Below are 19,682 nucleotides of genomic sequence, written 5' to 3'. Positions count from 1 at the left end.
AAATAAAGCATGCCTCTATTAAAAAAAAAAAAAAAAAAAAAGGATGTAACTAGGGCCTCCCCTGGTGGCGCAGCGGTTGAGCACTGGGCTGCAAACTGGCCAGCAGCCTCTGCAGCACCGGTTCGATCCCCGGCCATGGTGAAGGCCCCACATGGCATGCAGACCTCTCCTGCTGCGTCTGCTGCTCCTCTCAGCATTGTATTTCGTTAGTCTGCCTGTCCTGTTCCCCGCTATGGCTCCGGTGAATTCTCTCACCCTCCCACACTTCTGACTGTACCCAGTGCTTATATAAATAAATAAATAAATCTTAAAAAAAAAAAAGGGATGTAACTAACCAGGTCCCAGGAAGTAATGGACCACTGCAAAAGAGAGCCTCCAAAGATGGAGGCACTGGGATAAGAGTTGGACCCAGGGGTTGAGGCAGCCGATGTGTACCAAGACGGTGTTGGGAAGTTCCAGGGTCTGTGTGTGGGAGCTGGTGTTTCCCTGCTACACTCTCTCTCCATGCAGCCCTGGCCTAGCATTGAGGAATTATTCCTCTTTTCTAGGGCCTAGGACAGGGGAAGGGCGGAGGTGGGGCTGTAGTGGGTCCAGCTGTGCTGGGATCAGACATCCTACAGAACCCCCCCCTTCCTCCATCTTCCTTAAACAGTCCACCCCACCCACATCTAGCCCCAGGGTTGGACATAAAACTCAGAATAGGGAACAAGATGTTCTTACCCAGGCGGGGGCAAGACTCAGGTTCCCTACAAACCACACCCAGAGCCCTGGTCCCTGGAGCCCTGGGATGTGGGCCATGCAGGGAGGGGCTGGTTACAAATCATTCTGAATTTTTTTCCCTGCAGAACAAAAGACAGGAAAATTCCCAAGAAAAGGATCCTGCAGGGTCTAGGTAGAATTAGCTCCCAGCACACTTGGACATGCACACTCTGTCCCTGGGGCATCCAGATAGCAAACAGCTCAGAGGGGCACTCCAAGAAATTTCTATTGTGCTGGAAGTTAGCCCACTCTCAGCAGGCGCCACTCCCACACTCAAAGTACCTTGCCTGCATGTTGTAAACCTGGTCCTTTAAACAGTTCCTGGGTGCAAGGCCAGCCCTCCCAGGTTATAAAACTATAAAACTAACTTTATTCATTTATCAATTATGAGCCAGCTGCCAAGGAGTGGATGCTGCTACTGCTGTCAGCCTGAGATGATGGTTTAAAGTGAGATCACACCAGTGCTGGACCCATGTCCTTTTGTTGGACTTTGACCCAGCCCACACAGGTGAGGGGCCTACGCTGGATCCTGCTGGATTAATGGCTGTGGGCAAAACCAAGACAGTGTGGGGTGGATACCCTGCTATAAGTCTGCTTCCTTCTTTACAGAGGAGCCAGTTGAGGCTCTGGACAAGAGTTCCAACTCATCCTCCATTGGTCAGCCTAGTGGAACCATATTAAATTTTACTGTAGGGGCAGTACCCCAAGTATGGGCTTTTCATTCCCCAGCTCCATCCTGGTAGGAAAAGTTCTTTGGCTTCCAGAGCTGCCAAGGGAAAGCAGCTGAGCCAATTCTGGGGTGGGGGGATGCAAGTTTAAATGCAGCCTCATTTCTTACCGAGTATGGGGCCAGCTGCACAACTCTGGGACAGGACGCCAGGGGTCCAGGGTGGCTGATCTGCAGTGCTGACATGCCCAGGCCTGACACACATGTCCCAAAATCTCTCCTCTGCTATCTTGCAGGTCTAAGGCTAAGTTTCAGGATTTTGGCTCCTCCAGCCCAGGCTGGGCTCATGGTTGGCATGGGAGTGTATATTGGAGGATTCCCTTCATGTCCATGTCTTCCATTTTCAGAATGAAAATGTCCAGTTTAACTCTGCTTGGATATTATTTTGGAAAGTACTCATTTGCTTACCTGGTGGATCTGGACTTCAACTCTTTTTATCGATTTACTAGGAAAGAAACAGCACATCCCAGCTTCTTCATTTTGGGAGTTGGAAGATTTTGCTAGAAAGGATATTGTTGGATCCTGGCTTCCAGCAGTATATATAGTGACTTTTGAGTCTTGGTTCAGTGCAATTCTGCAGGAGGAAGGAGTGAACCCCTGGCTAAAAAGGCCAAGGAAAACTGGCTGGTACCATATTTTGACTACCTTCCCCAGGAGCTAATTGACAAATGCCCATTTTTCTGCTTGTCAAGATGGACTCACAGTGAACATGTTACAGGGCAGCCCCAATACAAAAAGGGTTGCCTGACTGTGGGTCCTCACCCGCGTGCTGAAAAGGACTTACCAATACTCTACTGCAGGCACACACAAAAAGTTAATAAAAGGTTTATTTACAAGGGAAGGGCAAATGAGGAAATGTACAACTCAGGGAGAAAAGTGGGAGATAAAGTTTTAAATGTGTCCTACCCGATCTGCCGATCTGGAATCCCAAATGGCACTCTGAGAGCTGGCCGCAAGCCAGGAGCTGTGAAGCCAGGAGGCGAGCGAGAGCGCGAGAGCCCCCAAGGCCCACGTTTGGTTTTTTTACCAAACCTGGCTGCTTAACTCCACCCTCAGATCCCAGCCACCTTCCCTTTGGTGGTGATGGGATTTGTCTTTCCCAATGTCTTGATGGCTTTGATCTGGAGTGGGGGTGGAGTCCACAAAGCCTGCATGGAATTAGCTCAGGACATCCTTTTCCCCTAACAGTCAAGGTTCTGTTGGCTTTTCCAGTGTCTGGGGTAGCTAACAGTCCCCCTTTAGTTTCATACTTTGGCCTGGCCAGTCTCAAAGCCTGTCTACAAATATGCTGGTCATTGTTCAATTTTTTTTTTAAAGATTTATTTATTTATGCATACAAGAACTGGGGTACAGGCTCTGGTGTGGGGGGTGAGAGGATTCACCAGAGACAGAGTGGAGAGCAGAACAGGCAGACTGACTGAAATATACTGCTGAGGGGAGCAGCCCCATTGTTTGATTTTTTTTTTTTTTTAGAGGCATGTTTTATTTATTTATTTTATTTGTTTGTTTTGTTTATACAAGCACTGGGTACAGTCAGAAGCGCGGGAGGGTGAGAGAATTCACCAGAGCCAGAGTGGGGAGCAGAGCAGGCAGAGGGACTGAAGTACACTGCTGAGGGGAGCAGCGGGCGGCAGGAGAGGTCTGCGCACCATGTGGGATCCGCCGCCGGTGGCCGGGGAGCAGCCGGGGATCGAACCAGCGCCACAGAGGCCGCGGGCAGCTTCGCAACCCAGCGCTCAACCGCTGCGCCACCGGGGAGGCCCCCCATTGTTTGATTTTGTACAAAGACAAGCAAGATAACTGGTTTTATAGAACAGAAAGAAGTATCCACAGGATCAAGGATTCCAGTTGGGAAGAAATAAGCAAGGGAGGAGTAGAAACCTCACAAAAGGGCCTCCCTGGTGGCGCAAGGGATTGTGTCAGCACTATGAAGCTTTCCACAGCCACTGCAGCATGAGTTCGATTCCCCGCCAGGGAGCAAACCCACATGGCACAGCAGACTTCTCCTGTCTCACCCGCTGCTCCCCTCAGCAGTATATTTCAGTGACCCTGCCTGTTCTGTTCCCCACTCTGTCTCTGGTGAATACTCTTACCACCCCCCTGCACCTCTGGCTTACACCACAGTTTTAGCATGCTTAAATAAATCTTAAAAAAAAAAAAAAATAGGGCCTCCCCGGTGGTGCAGCGGTTGAGCGCTGGGTTGCGAAGCTGCATGCAGCCTCTACAGCATCGGTTCGATCCCCGGCTGCCGGGCGAGGGTCCCACATGGCGTGCAGACCTCTCCTGCCGCCCACTGCTCCCCTCAGCAGTGTATTTTGTCAGTCTGCCTGCTCTGCTCTCCCCTCTGGCTCTGGTGAATTCTCTCACCCTCCTGTGCTTCTGACTCTACCCAGTGCTTGTATAAATAAATAAAAATAAATCTTAAAAAAAAAAATAAAGTTGTTAAGCTGAAATTGCTGAGTATGTATATAGGCAACTGATGGGACAAATTTTTAGTTTCTTGTTGGAAATGACTACCACAAAAGCAGTCCTTATGTGACTGAGACTGGAAAATATCATCTTGAAATTGGAAACAAAAACAAAAACACACGAAGTGGCAGGACAAGTATGTAATTTACATTTTATTTTCTCCCAGAGGACCATTTTTCTTCAGTCCTTAAGGACTCAGCTCCTTTGGCAGAGGTGATGAGGCAGCACCCACAGGTCTAAATCGGGGTGGGGGTATTCAATCTCTCCAGGCTTCAGGAGAATACCTTGCCATGAATGGCACAACTCAAGCAACAGTGTAATTTCATATACATGATGGAAGCACATAGGGATGAGGATGCTTGTTTTGGTTACATCCCTGATGACTGTGGCCCCCAGTTTTGAATGACAAACTTCTCAATAGTCTTGTCCTTGGGCACATGTGGGACACAGTTGGTATACCAAAGAGGCTGTGCGTGTCCTGCCACCTCTTAACTCTTCATAGCAAAACCACCACCAAACCCAAAAGATCAAACCATATTTAATTTTTAAAGCCTTAAAATATCGTCAGTTTGGTTTTGAGAGGATTTTTTTACCTGTTTTTTGAGTCCCATGTGGATATTTTTTATACTCACTGACTACTTGGCTCTCTTATATTGCCAGGTGTCCCTGCCTAGATGAAGGCGAGATCAAACTAGAACATGGTTTTGCTGTAAAATGGGATTTTGTTCGTTACTTGGAAAGACACTGTATGTACATTAGGCTATCACAGTCATAGTTTTGGTTATAGATGTGTTACAGAAAAGGAAATAATGTAAATAATATTGCCAGACTGAAGATGTTTTCTGCTAGGCTTCATTGGTAATCCCCAACAATTCAAATACCATGCTGTGATGGCTAATTTTATATCAACTTTACTGGGCCAAAGGAAGTCCAGATATTTGGTCAACCATTGCTCTGGGAGTTTCAGTTATTTTCAAGAGCTCACACCATAATTCCAACAATTTATCTGCCAGATGAATGCTATGATGGTCGGGAGTTCTAAAATGAGAGGACACGACACAAGGTTGCACTGGAAAGTCAGACATAATTTGTCAGCCTTTATTAACCAAGAGCAAAGCCGAGCCCTAGAGTTTCCTTTTTAAAAAACCCCAACCTTATTTATAGCAAACAATTTAATTACATATTCAATACTACAGAGCAAGAATTGATCACTTTCCAATCACTTCTGAGATTAAAATACAAGTGTAAAATGGATTAAAATAATATTCTCCCCAATGATTTAAAAAATAATTTCAATTGAAAGATATTTCAAACACCATGTATAGAACTCAAGACCAAAACCCCCTGCCCAAAAAAAGAAAGAAAGAAAACAAAACCAAAAACCTTAAGATCTTTACCCTTGAGGTAGCACAATAATGCTGAATTAGATTTATTTTATTACAATGATCTTAAGAAAACAATGAAGAATCTATCTTTTGCTCAAGGTGGGCTAAATGGTTTTCTGCAAATCCCACATGAGGTTAGTGACAGTGTTCTTTTTTTTTCTTTTTTTTTTTAAGTATAAAGATAGCCCTGCATTGTGTAAAAGGAAACCCACAGGAAGGCTGCTTCTCATAAAATAGACATTAGAATCATTAAAGGACGTCAGCAGTCAAGACAAGAGGAACAAGAGGTAATTTTAGTGAAAAACCAAAACAACTTGTATCTTGGCAAGATTGGTTTACAAGTGCATGTCAAGAACAAAAATTCCAACATCAGCCAACTAAAAACAAAAGATAAAAGATGACATTCATGGGTCTTTTTCCTTTCTCTGTGCAAAAAATGCTCTTTCAGTTATTTTAAACTAGAGAGGATTGTTTGTACAACGTGACACGACACGGAAATGGTGTGTACCCAGGGTGCTGCTGTACACCAGTGGCTCCTCTCACTGACTACTTTATATAAGCAAAGAATCTGGGCAATAAAATGATAAACATAACTTCTCCTGGCTGGAGAACCATTTCTTTCTACTATGCTGCCAAATTTGCTCACTAAATAATAACTCAAAAAAAGCTCCACCCTGATTTCTGAGAATCTATAGCAATTATATGAGACTATCAACTAACAGAACAGAGCACATGAACCCTTCCTTCAAAGAATACAACCAATAAAAGAGAGTGGGTGTAATAAACCAGGGGCCAAAATGAAAGATAATACTGCAGGTTGGATCTCAAGGCTCTCAGGATATTCTCCACTATCCAAAATCAATAACAAGCTGGAAAAGCGGGTATGAAGCTCTAAACCAAAGAAGCAAACTATATATATATATAAATTTAAAAAAAAGATCTCTTCCCAACATATACTCTTCTGAAGCTCAACTATCAATTCAGGGCTTGCCTGGTACAATGTGAATAACTCAGCTCTGAGCTAAACTTTGTCTGCCAACTTTATTCTCCATGCTGCAGAGAGAATTGAATGATGTCAGATTCCTGGCACCTTGGTAATGGCTGTGCCCTATTTCACTCACACCGATCCCTTTAAAATCTTCTTTTCTCAAACTAGACTCCAAGGGACACAGTATGTATTAATAGCATGGACTGATGATCCATATGTCAATATGTAGTTAGAACCGGAGGACACAACCTTGATGAATTCTACTCTGTACATCAATGACTTGGGGTGCCAAAAAGAGACCTTTGAGATGAGGACAATTGAACTGGGATTTGCAAGAGGGCAGCCCGCAGAAGTGACCAGAATGAAGTTCACAGCCTTAACTAACGCTGGTGGTGGTGGGTGGAGAGGTGCACAGAAGGCAAGACACTCAGTGTTCAGAGTCCTCACCTAATCGGAGGCTAGAGCTCTGTATATTTCTTAAGTCCAATGTACCTGTTACCTTTGCAAGAAACAAATGTTTCTTGTCTGCTTAAGTGCAAAGTCTGCTTTCTGTCTTTATTTAATAATGAAGCAATATTATAGAAAAAAAGAACCTTGAAAATCATGGGAAAAACCAGTGGCTTTCCCAGTACTAGCTGCCTATTTTGGAGTATTAGTTCCAACCATTCACAATTCTGAAAGTTGCAGTTCAGGCTGCATAGGGCATTCTGAAAAGCATCCTTCTGTTTTACTTCACAGATGTAAGAAATGGGAGAACTGATCAAGGTGGTAATGGGTCACCACTCTGGAACTCTTTTGACCAATGTTAGTGGCAAAAATACCTGGCTTATATGAACAATAGAAGATGATTATGTGGGGCACCATCATTTTCTACATCAGGAATGACTCAAGCCCCAGCCGATAATCTTTTTGGGATTCATTAAGTTATACAGGTTTTTAAAAAGATCATATTGGGAAGGATCTTTTTATTTAACATAAACTTGGCTATCATATTCAAATTTATATTTATGTAAATTTCCCACTGCTCTTAGGATCTCTTACAACACCCGATTCTAAGTCATTCTGAAGAAGGAAAAAAAACTCATTCTGAAATACAGCTAATTAGGGCAAGTCATCAAGATTATACTTGATATAATTAAAAGGTTTAAAAAATTTTAAAATACAAGCTAAATTATTTTTCTTTGGAAGTAAAAAATTCCAAAGGAACAACTGGAATACCAAATATTGCAACATCTTAACTATAAAGGTTTTGCAGTAATTCTATGAAATTGCAAATGATGCTACTTTTGGAAAACTAACAAGAGTTGAACTTTAGGATGAATGCCTGGGTCAGCTGAAAAACTCCATATATATAAATATGTCCAAGAGGCATTCCCTAAATGGAGAAATTATTCTTTTAATTTCAAATAACAGCCGTTTCTTCTTTGAGTTAAAAAATTTATGGTTCAACAGCAAAGCTATGCAACAAGTCTGGTGTACAAGGAAAGGGTTCTCTTTGTAGTACAGTATACTATCATTAGCCAGTAGGGGCAACTGGAAACAAAAGATGGCCAAAGTTGTCCAGAAAAGTGTTTGGATCAGATAAGGTAATGAGCTTCTAGACCCTGGCTCCTTATAAATGGACAGCAATTCATTCATGCAAACTGCACAGAAATCAAATAAAACAAAACCAAAAAGGATAAAATTCCCCAACCCCAAAAATCTTCTGGTTCTCTACTACCTAAATGTGCTGAATCCCAGTTTTCTGTTTTCTCATGGGTCCCAATGACTGATCAGTACGTTTTGGGTGCTGATCTGCTGGGTCCTGGAAGGGGCCTTTCCCTAAACATCACTATGAGTTTGAAACAACTGTGAAGTGTGCAGCTGCCAGCAGACCGTACAATGCCATAGGACCACAGACCTCCATCATTTCTGCCACCATTTCCCACAGTAAAGCCAAGGGCTACAGTTGTGAACAAATGTACACTTTCTCAAAGGACAAATGAGGAGATCAAAGGCTACACCATTTCCTCCCTTGAGAAAGGCTGGGGGAGGATGTCTACAGTTACACAACGGTATAGACCTGTGGTAACTTCCAAAAGCAATAGTAGCAGCAAGAGAGGAAAGTAAGATGTTTACACTTTGGACTTTTTATCAGGCACTTAAATTGTTGGAGAGACATGCCATTTTGAACCAAAGATGTAAAAATTGGGTTGAGTAATCATTACAAGTGGTCTAATAATGGGCGTTTAGGAGCAAAGTGGAGGTGTGAGTGGAACCTCTACCCATCCTTTAGTGCTGACTTTCAAGTTTTATAAATGCCCACAGCCATAGCATTGGCAGTGGTGATGGCAACAGCAGGAACAGTTCTGTCATGTCTGTTTTCTATGTGTGTTGTGTGGCTGACCGGAAGGTTTTGGTGTCACACTGAGAAGGCTCTGGGGTGCAGCACACCTACTGCCCAGGATCGTTCAGATCCATACTGGAGCCAAACATCTTCACCAGTTGCTCTTCATAATGTGAGATGTTCCGCTTCATGATGTCCATGCAGGGCCCCAGAAGCCTCTCAAATGCTTGTACATCCATAACTGCAATGTTAAAAAGAGATGGTATCATTTCTCTTATGCAAACCTTTTCTTAAATATGCCCATACATTCACAATATAGGAGATTAGATTTGGGGGCACTGGGCACTTGAAAGGATGTTTTCTTTTCTATTTTTTCTTCACATCTTCCTGGAGATAAGTTCCTGGTGCAACCCCATTACCCTTGTCATGGAAGCATTTTTTGCTTTTGGGGTAGCTTTTCACTCTTGAAGTACACATTTTTCTTTTTAAAATTCATTTATTTATTTGCTTACATCGTTGTTTATTTTTGCCCACCACCACAGCACCTATGGCCATCACATAGTCCTTTGTGCTCTTCCCTCCCATTTTGACCCCTCTCCCTCCCACACTCTATGCCGCAGATCTATGGTTTTCCTGCAAGTTTTATTGTTTTCCTGATCCTTTGTTTGGTTTCCCTATGTTCCCCCTATAAGTGATATCATCCGAGATTTTTCTTTTTCGTTCCAGCTCCATCTATGTTGGCACAAATGACATAAGTTTATTGGAAGTATGTTTTCATATGACCACAGGAAGACTTTCACCTAAGTTTGAGACGGCAGCATCAGTTCTTTCTGTACCCACACAGTTCTGGAAACCTGCCTTCATTATTGCTGTATCACATGGCCAAGAGGCCATGCCTGTTTTGTTCCCAGGCAATAATCAGTGTTCAGAAACGTTGGCTAAAATAATACATTCACCTATTTCTGGCTGGTCACACAAACTGTCATGCCTAGATGTGAGCAAGAGCTGGTAGAAGAAATCAAGGTTTTCTAATGGGGGAAAAAGTACTACATTTTATAAAAACAAATATTAATGCATAAAAACTTTTTCTTACCTAAGCATTTGACATCTCCCACTGCATAAGCTGAAGCAGCTCTGGGCTTATTGGTGACCAGTGCAAGCTCTCCAAAGTATTGCCCCTTATGACAGCGGGCGATCTCAACCTCCTGGTTCCCACCATCTTTGTTTGCTTTAGTCTAGAGCAGGTAGAGAAATGATGAGGGCTGATTCCAGAATCACAGCTGGGCGTCATCAGCTGCACATGCTTGCATTATTTTCTCAGTACACTTAACACAATTACTGAGAAATTCACTCTGCAGATTCTCTAATGTTCCATGGTAAACTGCATGGACTAATCTCAGTGGTCTGATTTAATCAAAGGAGTTGGCTTTTACCTAAGGGGCTTCATCTGAATTCTAATACCTTTTAGGTAACGGCTAAATAGCAAGAGGTGTAGACTTGCTTTGAGAGATTTGTATATGTATATATATTACAGTCATATATATACACATATAAATAGTATATATAAAATTATAACATCAGAATGTGTATATACTTTTCCAAGTCTTACAAACCTTAAACATAAGCTGTTTTTTAAAAAAATGATCAAAGTTTTATATTTCTCAGCTTACTGATTTATTAACATTGTTACATCGAAGTATTCTTTCATTTATGGGTTAAATGGCTCCATTACTTTGTTTTTTACTACATATATACATACATATTATTGAGATAACAGGTTTACAACACTGTATTATAATTCAGAGGCATAGGATCACAGCTCACATGCATGTCACAACACCACACCCACTACCAATTAATATTATACATTAACATCTATGTTAATACAAAATTATAAATAAGCTCCCCTTTTGGTAAATGTTGACTTCTCATACATAGGGAAAAAGGTCGTCACTAATTCCTTCTAAATAATGTCAGCGTTTCTCTTTCTTTTTTTTAAAGATTTATTTATTTTTATACAAGAGCTGGGGTACAGGCCAGAGGCGTGGGAAGGTGAGAGGATTCACCAGAGACAGACAGAGCAGGGGGCAGAAAAGGCAGACGACCGAAATACACTGCTGAGGGGAGCAGTGGGTGCAACAGGAGAGGTCTGCCAGGCCCGGTGGGAATCTCCCTGGCTGGCCAGGAATCGAACCTGCGCTGCAGGACAGCTTTGCAGCGCTGTGCTCAACCCTCTGCGCCACCAGGGAGGCCCCTCTTTTCTTTTCATTTTTTTTTTTAATGTTACAGATGTGGTTTTTTTTTTAATTTTTATTTTTATATATTTTTACATCATTTTTCATTTTGGTACAAGCATTTCTCTTGATTTGAGATTGTGCCTTTCTTGGACAATGCTTTACAGAGACAAATTTTCTTTTTAGGTATTACCGCATCTTAAGTTAGTGGTTGCCTCCCTCCAATTTTTAGAAGAGCTAAGTAGCTTTTAAAAATAATATTTTAGGGCCTCCCTGGTAGCACAGTGGGTTGGGCGCAGCACTGTGAAGTTGTCCACAGCCTCTGAAGCGCAGGTTTGATTCCCGGGCAGCCAGAAGATACCCACATGGCGCGGCAGACGTGTCTCACCTGCTGCTCCCCTCAGCAGTGTGTTTCAGTTAGTCTGCCTGTTCTGTTCCCCACTCTGTCTCTGGTGAATCCTCTCGCCCTCCCATGCCTCTGGCCTGTACCTCTGTTCTTTTTTTTTTTTTTTTTAATAGAGGCATGTTTTATTTATTTATTTGTTTGTTTTGTTTATACATGCACTGGGTACAGTCAGAAGCATGGGAGGGTGAGAGAATTCACCAGAGCCAGAGCGGGGAGCAGAGCAGGCAGAAGGACCAAAGTACACTGCTGAGGGGAGCAGCGGGCGGCAGGAGAGGTCTGCGCGCCATGTGGGACCCTCCTCTGGTGGCCGGGGAGCAGCTGGGGATCGAACTGGCGCCTCTGAGGCCGCAGGCAGCTTCGCAACCCAGCGCTCAACCGCTGCGCCACCCGGGAGGCCCCTGTACCTCTGTTCTTGTATAAATAAATCTTTAAAAAAAAAAAGTACATTGGGCTTCCCCGGTGGTGCAGCAGTTGAGCGCTGGGTTGCAAAGCTGCCTGCAGCCTCTGCAGCTCTGGTTCAATTCCCGGCTGCTCCCCGGCCACCGGAGGAGGGTCCCACATGGCGGGCAGACCTCTTCTGCCGCCCGCTGCTCCCCTCAGCAGTGTACTTCGTCAGTCTGCCTACTCCGTTCCCCACTCTGGCTTTGGTGAATTCTCTCACCCTCCTTCGCTTCTGACTACCCAGTGCTTGTATAAATAAATAAATAAATCTTTTAAAAAATAAAATAAAATAAAGTTGGGGTGCAGTCGCACTTTCGGCGGGCATTCGTGTAAAAAAAAAGTACATTGTTTAAAAAAAATAACCTTTTAATTAGGTGGTTTAACTCTGTTTAAGAGATCAAGCAGGTAATAATAATTTGTGCTTATCGAGTTATCAAAAATAATGTATAGTATTGTATTTAATATCTACCTTCTTTTTTAAAAAAGATTCATCTACTAAGCTAAACAACAACTTGAGTAAAAAATGATTTCAAATTTAATAGTAAGAATTAATTTTAATCTCTAACAACTACTTTATATTATGGGCAGATAATTTTTTGAAGGTTTATTTAGAAAAATAAAAGTACCAGTTCCCTGGGGTTTTTGTTACAATGTAGATTCTAATTTAGTAGGTCTAGGGCAGAACGCTGGACAAATCCCAATCCTTGAGCACCACAATGCTGCTGGGTCCTACATACCCAACATTGCTGTGATCAGTAGGTGTAAGTGAATATTTGAGCAATGAACAGACATTGTGAGTACTCCCAAAACCGTAAGATAACATAGAAGTTTCAAATTACTATTTCATGTGAAACAATGGGTCTATTTTTAATTAGGAATCAAGCTACCTTATAGACAGTAATGATTTTTCTTTCTTTCTCTACACTTACTTTTACTAAAAATAGTCTATAAAAGATTTCATACTAGGTTGATTTAGTATTATATATAACTCACTAATGTAACAAATGACATAGTCTTAGAAAATGTGATATAAGGAAATCTGATGATGATGGATTACGATAATAATCACTCTTCCTGTATACAGGTCATGATTTTCTAGGGCTCCCTATCCATCAAATGGTGATAATAGCAAATGTCCTAGAGACCTCCTCTCCCAGTGCTCTAAAAAGGAAGTTTGTTCATATTCACCGCATATATTTTATTATATGGTCCTCCCATTTTTTATTAGGGTGTTTGTCATTTTCTTATTGATCTGTATGCCAATATGTGCATATTCATTACATAACAAAGGCAATAGGAAAAAGAAGAAACATACTAACTTCTCATCAATGGATGGGATTAGACATGGGTATTTGCCATAATGATGATTTGGGTACTCTAAACACATTCACATTATTTAAAGCAAACAGTTACTTTCTGTACATTCATCTAGCATCTGGATCTTCTCTGGCATAATTAATACCATCACAAAACTCACCTTGCTTCTAATCAAGATGCTCACTTCACCAGACTCTATAATGTAAAAGCTATCAGCCTTGTCACCCTGAAAAAGGAAAGGAGATCAGATCAGAACCATACACACTCACACTCACTCACACACACACACACAGAGGGATACAGAAATAGATCGGTTTGTCTGAGCTCTTATTTGTATTTATTTTCCAACTCCACAAATCATTCAATGGCTAACAAATTTAGAACAAAACGAGAAGCTCCTGATTACCAAGGATGTCAGCCCAACTATGACTGACACACATCTCTCACTTCTCAATATGAAGTATTCACATTTCTCTCCATGAATATGCCCAGGATGCCAATTGTACAGAACACTGTTATTTTTTACTGCTCAATTTGTGGTCAGCCACTGAAATCTATGACAGAGAATCAGCAGCCAAGACTGCAACCAACAGTTGCAGTATCAAATTGACTTCTGGCTACCCCTGTATCATGAGGTCCAGGGATAACGTTGACCATCAAATTCAGCCCTCCAGAGGTCAGTGTGGATCTGGAAAAGGTCCTGCCTTGGTTGGGAGGTGCTTTGATGTGGGTTGTTGTCACCCAATGAGCCTCAGGCTTCTCTTGCTTGTTTTGATTTTAAAACATTAGGCTGAAGCAGTCACTCAAGTAACTCAACAAAAAATTTATTAAGTAGGGCCTCCCTGGTAGCCTAGGGGTTAAGTCTCAGTGCTACCACCACTGTGGCCTGAGTTCGATCCCTGACCAGGCAGTTAACAATTCCCATGGAATTGTTACACTCCCCTTAGCAGTGTATTTCAGCGGATCTACCTATTCTGCTCCCCACACTCTCTGGTGAATCTCTCACTCTCCCCCACCTCTGGCCTACACCCCAGTTCAATGCAAAATAAATAAGTATCTTACAATAAAGGAATTCTTTAAAAAATTTATTAAGTACCTACTATGTGCCAGGCACTGTTCTAGGTATGTGAGCTATATCAGTGGACAAAACAAATATCCCTATGATTGTGAAACTTACAGTCTGGTAGGGAAACTAACTGGAAACACCACAATGAATCAGTAAATTATAGCATGGTATTGGAAGGCAGTGAGTACTTTTTTTTTTCTTCTTTTTTAAAGATTTATTTATTTATGCAAGAACCGGGGTACAGGCAAGATGTGCGGGAGGGTGAGAGGATTCACCAGAGACAGAGCAGGGAACAGAACAGGCAAACTGACGAAATACACCACTGAGGGGAGCAGCGAGTGAGACAGGAGAGGTCGGCTGCACCATGTGGGACCCTCACTGGTTGGCCAGGATCGATCCAGCGCTGCAGAGGCTGTGGACAGCTTCACAGCGCTGTGCTCAACCTCCTGCGCCACAAGGGGAGGCCCAGCAGTGAGTACTATGGGAAAAATGTAGAGCAGGGAATATGGGAACTGACCTGTGTATGTGTGTGTGTGTGTGTGTGTATGGCGGGGGCGGGGTAGTTACAGTGTATAATACAGCTTCATTGAGAAGGCAAGATTTGAGCAAAGGTTGAAAGTAGAAGAGAGTAAGGCAAGCAGATATGGGAGAAAAGGCTTTCAGGCACACTTCAGTCTCTGATCCTTCACTCTTCTGGGGTAATTTCCTACACTAGATAATTCAATACTAATCATGTGCTCTCATTTTTTGTGGCTCTTAAGTCTTTGGTGAGAACCTATACACTTGAAAACTATAAAGTATTAGAGAAAAACTAAAGTTTAAATAAATGGAGATATACCTTACTTAGAACCAGTCTTCATGTAGTTTAAGTGCCTTACATTAAACTTTTGATAGCTGAGATACTTAATTCAAAGACACCCATCTGAATAAGCATACCGGAAGCTACACAAGTAGATAAAGAACCAGGCTGCCAACACCCATAAATTTCCCCTTGTAGAAAGGTCTGCGTAAACCTAGGTAATTGACCACTTGAGTGATTCCTCTTCTCTCTTCCCACACTTATGTTTTAAATTTGCCAACATGGGCCTCCCCTGGTGGTGCAGCGGTTGAGCGCTGGGCTGCGAAGCTGCCCACAGCGTCTGCTGTGCCAGTTCGATCCCCGGCCGATGGCGAGGGTCCCACATGGCACCCAGACCTCTCCTGCCATGCCCGCTGCTTCCCTCAGCAGTGTATTTCGTCAGTTTGCCTGTTCCGTTCCCCGCTCTGGCTCTGGTGAATTCTCTCACCCTCCTGTACTTCTTCATTTTTTTTTTTTTTTTAATTTTCTAGAGGCATGTCTTATTTATTTATTTATTATTTGTTTGTTTGGTTTATACATGCACTGGGTACAGTCAGAAGCGCGGGAGGGTGAGAGAATTCACCAGAGCCAGAGCGGGGAGCAGAGCAGGCAGAAGGACTAAAGTACACTGCTGAGGGGAGCAGCGGGCAGCAGGAGAGGTCTGCTCGCCATGTGGGACCCTCCTCCAGTGGCCGGGGAGCAGCCGGGGATCGAACCGGCTGCAGAGGCTGCAGGCAGCTTCGCAACCCAGCGCTCAACCGCTGCGCCACCGGGGAGGCCCTGTACTTCTGACTGTACCTAGTGCTTGTATAAATAAATAAATCTTGAAAAAAAAAATAAATTTGCCAACAGTGAACCCATGAAACCCTAAGTTCTCCACCCTTGACCCCATTAAGGCAGAAGCCCAGTTCAACTCTCTCTCATGTTCTCTCTTTTCCCTCATGACCTTGTTTTGTGGCCCTGGGCAAGCTATGTACCCTCTAGGACCTGTGAGTAATAACCTTTGTTTATTTTCAAAGTTCTGTGATGGTCCTTGCTGAGTTGTCTCTTGCAATCATAAGAATAGTAGGGGCTGGATGAGCCACAACACTGACTCTAGTTGGGGAAAAGTTTGTCAGGGGTTAGTCACAAGTAGTATGGGGTCAGATGAGTGTCCCAGGCATTCTTAGCTGATAGGCTGAGACAGACACAAATATTCACTATTGTTAAGATGTTAATTTCTCACCAAATTGATTAGTAGATACAACATAATCCCAATAAAATACCTAGCAGTGTTTTTTGGTAGAAACTTATTGAATCTAAAATTTATAAAGAAATGCAGATAACATAGAGTAATCAGAACAATTATGAAAAAATAACAAGTTTGGAGGGCTTAAACCATTGGATTCTAAGACTTATTGAAAAAAACTATTGTAATCAAGACAGCACAGTTGGGCCTCCCTCCCTGGTGGTGCAGATGAAGCTATCTGCAGCTAACCGCAGCCTGGCCAGGGAGCTAGCCCACATGGTGCAGAAGACCTCTCGTCTTGCCCGCTGCTCCCTTCAGCAGTGTATTTCAGTCAATCCACCTGTTCTGCTTCCCACTCTGTCTCTGGTGAATCCTCTTGCCCCCTGCATCTCTTTGCCTATACCCCAGTTCTTGTATGCTAAATAAATAAAAATAAATCTTTTTTTAATCTTTTTTTAAAAAAAGATTTATTTATATTTATACAAGAGCTGGGGTACAGGCCTGAGGCATGGAAGGGTGAGAGAATTCACCATAGACACAGCAAGGAGCAGAATAGGCAGAAGGACCAAAATACACTGCTGAGGGGAGCAGCGGGTGCGACAGGAGAGGTCTGCCACACCATGTGGGATTCTCGCCTGCCAGCCGGGATCGAACCTGCGCTGCAGAGGCTGCAGACAGCTTTACAGCACTGTGCTCAACCCACTGTGCCACCGGGGAGGCCCCCAAAAATAAATCTTTTTTTTTTTTTATAGAGGCATGTTTTATTTATTTGTTTGTTTTGTTTATACATGCACTGGGTACAGTCAGAAGCGCGGGAGGGTGAGAGAATTCACCAGAGCCAGAGCAGGGAGCAGAGTAGGCAGAGGGACCGTAGTACACTGCTGAGGGGAGCAGCGGGCGGCAGGAGAGGTCTGCGCGCCATGTGGGACCCTCCTCCAGTGGCTGGGGAGCAGCCGGGGATCGAACCGGTGCTGCAGAGGCTGCGCGCAGCTTCGCAACCCAGCGCTCAACCGCTGCGCCACCGGGGAGGCCCCAAAAATAAATCTTTAAAAAAAAAGAAAGCACGATGAGAAGCAGTCAGGAAAAGATTCTCAACATCTTCAGACATTAAGTAAATGAAAATTAAAGTCAAAATGAGATGCCATTTCATATCCACTAGAATGGCAACAATTAAAAAGACTCAATAATTAAATGGTGATGGGATGCAGAGCAACTGGAACTCGTGCATTTCCCCGGTAGAGTCATCTTTTAAAACAGTCTGATAGCTTTTAAACATACTCTACCATATGATTCAGTAATTCCATTCCTAGATATTTATTCAAGAGTAATAAAAACACATGTCCACACAAGACTTGTCTGCAAATGTTCACTGCAGCTTTATTCATAGTTGTCCAAAACTGGAAACACCCCAAATGTCCCTCAGCTTCTCTGAGTCCCTGTTGAATGGAAGACAAATTATGGTACATCTCTACAATGAAATACTACTCAGTAATAAAGAGTGATATGCTGATACAAACAACATGGATAAATCTCAAAAACACTGCAAAGTGGAAGAATTCAAGACAGAGAACACTATACATATATGATTTCATTTATATGAAATTCTAGAAAAAGAATTTTTATGGCAATAGAGAAAGAAAAGTGTTTTCCAAGAGTCAGGGGCAGGGGAGGGCATTGTGTGCAAATACAAATGAGGGAACTTTTTTTTTGATGAAAGAACCTCTTGAACTGATGGAAATGTTATATACTATGATTGCAGGGGCAACTATAAAACCCCCTAATCATATACAAAAATTGACAATTTTACCATGTATGAAATATACCATATATCAAAGCTGACCCAAACAAACAAAATAACATAAAGCAAAGTTTCTGACTCTTGCAGGGAGTCCAAGTACTTGCACTTCTAACAATTCGTAATATTCCTAGATGCTGCTGCTATTGCTGTTTTTGGGACCATAGAGAAACTTTGGCTTCCTAATATTCCTAGATGCTGTAAAAAGGGGACTATAATATTAATAATATGGTGGACATAATCTTAATTTGTATCCACTCTGCATCACTGATTAAAGTAATTATGAAAGAAGAGATACGTAGAAAACAAAGGCATTTTGAGATGCCACTTAACAAAGCCCAGTTTTTGTTAGTCCTTTCTCTCTGGGAGCTTCTCTGAGTCCCTTTGGTGCTGGTTGGACCAGGCACATCACTCAATCCAGGCCAACCAGATATCTTCCTAGTGCTCTTGCCAGAACTGTAGGCAGAGCAGCTTATAGCCAGAAAAGTCCCTAATATTCTTTACATATAATTAAAAAAACACAAGATAGTAGACAAGAAAATTACCACACAGTACTCATCACAGTCTACTGTGTGCCAATCCTTACAATACCCAAAAGTAACAAGAGACTAAGGTACAAAGCAAATATTAAAGACATCTTAAAAGTTGGTCAATCACTGAGGACTGGACTCTGGTTTGTGGTAAATAAGCTGTGGGCACCTTTGTACCAAAGAGAAAGTAAAGGGACAGCCTTTAAACCTTCCCCAGGTTTTAACAGCAACAGATGAAGCTTTCTGAGCTCAAAAGAAAATAACATCCAAAGGACAAACACCAGAAGACAAGGAAAAGTGAATGGAGGCAACAGACCTGCATATGTGAATGAGATGAACATGAACAACTTCAGAAGACTCTGCAGAAAATGTATCCCAGTACCTTGCAATATGAGCTCCCAAAAGTGAAAGAGAAATGAAGCACTAATCTTTTCTGAAGTGACTTCCAGGAAAGGAGTCAAATCCCCCACTCACCTGAGTGATTATGCGCTCTCCATCTTTATAGATCTTTTCTCCTATAACATCAACAATCTTCATTCGTTCCGAAACCTGAAATGATGAACATAACTACAAGTTATAAGGAAAAGAACTCAACTGAAAGTCACAGGTAAGATCTATAAAACACAGAAATGGGTTAGTGCAATCTTAGTAGAATCTTAAAACCTAGCAATAGAATACTTTTAACTAGATTTCCACAAACAGACTCTTATTCAAATAGACTTTACCTCTAGTGACTTAAGGAGGGGTACAGATTCAATAAATGATTCGAACATCTTCCTCTTTTTTGCATTGTTTTTCACTATAATTCTTCTAAAAGTCACACGATCCTGTAAGAACAAAGAAGAAAATTCTGGTAAATGCCTGTGTAAGAGAACATCTATGGTTTAATTCACTGGGTGACAGTAAATATTAGAGCACTATGGAAGGTACTGGGTCAATTGAGTGTTTAAGGATGATGTTTCAGTGTTTAAGGCAGCCTGAACAAGAGGTTGTTGCTTGCTATCAAGTACTCAAAGGGTGCCACCTATGGGTCATGATTAGAACACAAAATAAAAAACTTCCAAACATTTGTGAGCCTACAGTCACAGTTCAATGTGAAAATATATACCTTCCAAAAAAGAATGTTACAATATCAATGGAAAGCGAACACAAAATGTAGAGGAATGAAAAAAT

The 19,682-nt window shown here is 42.3% G+C and overlaps 1 protein-coding gene across 3 annotated transcripts in view; it reads right to left on the bottom strand.

Moving 5' to 3' along the window:
* Positions 1-8,761: 8,761 nt before the first annotated feature.
* PRKAR2A (protein kinase cAMP-dependent type II regulatory subunit alpha) overlaps positions 8,762-19,682 on the bottom strand; it is a gene marked incomplete at both ends in the record, with an annotated part of 66,006 nt that continues 55,085 nt past the window's right edge. For 2 of the 3 annotated variants that reach the window (XM_084246986.1, XM_084246988.1), the window contains 5 exons: positions 8,762-8,895; positions 9,748-9,889; positions 13,213-13,278; positions 18,984-19,058; positions 19,235-19,336. In XM_084246986.1, the coding sequence (XP_084103112.1) occupies positions 8,762-8,895; positions 9,748-9,889; positions 13,213-13,278; positions 18,984-19,058; positions 19,235-19,336 (519 nt within the window). The remainder of the gene's footprint in view (positions 8,896-9,747; positions 9,890-13,212; positions 13,279-18,983; positions 19,059-19,234; positions 19,337-19,682) is intronic. The other variant, XM_084246987.1, reaches the window with a different exon arrangement.

The sequence above is a fragment of the Talpa europaea genome, assembly GCF_964194135.1.
Source record: "Talpa europaea genome assembly, chromosome: 11".
Classification (NCBI taxonomy): Eukaryota; Metazoa; Chordata; class Mammalia; order Eulipotyphla; family Talpidae; genus Talpa; species Talpa europaea.
Note: the sequence above shows the minus strand (reverse complement) of the source record. Positions and strands in the feature narration are given on the sequence as shown.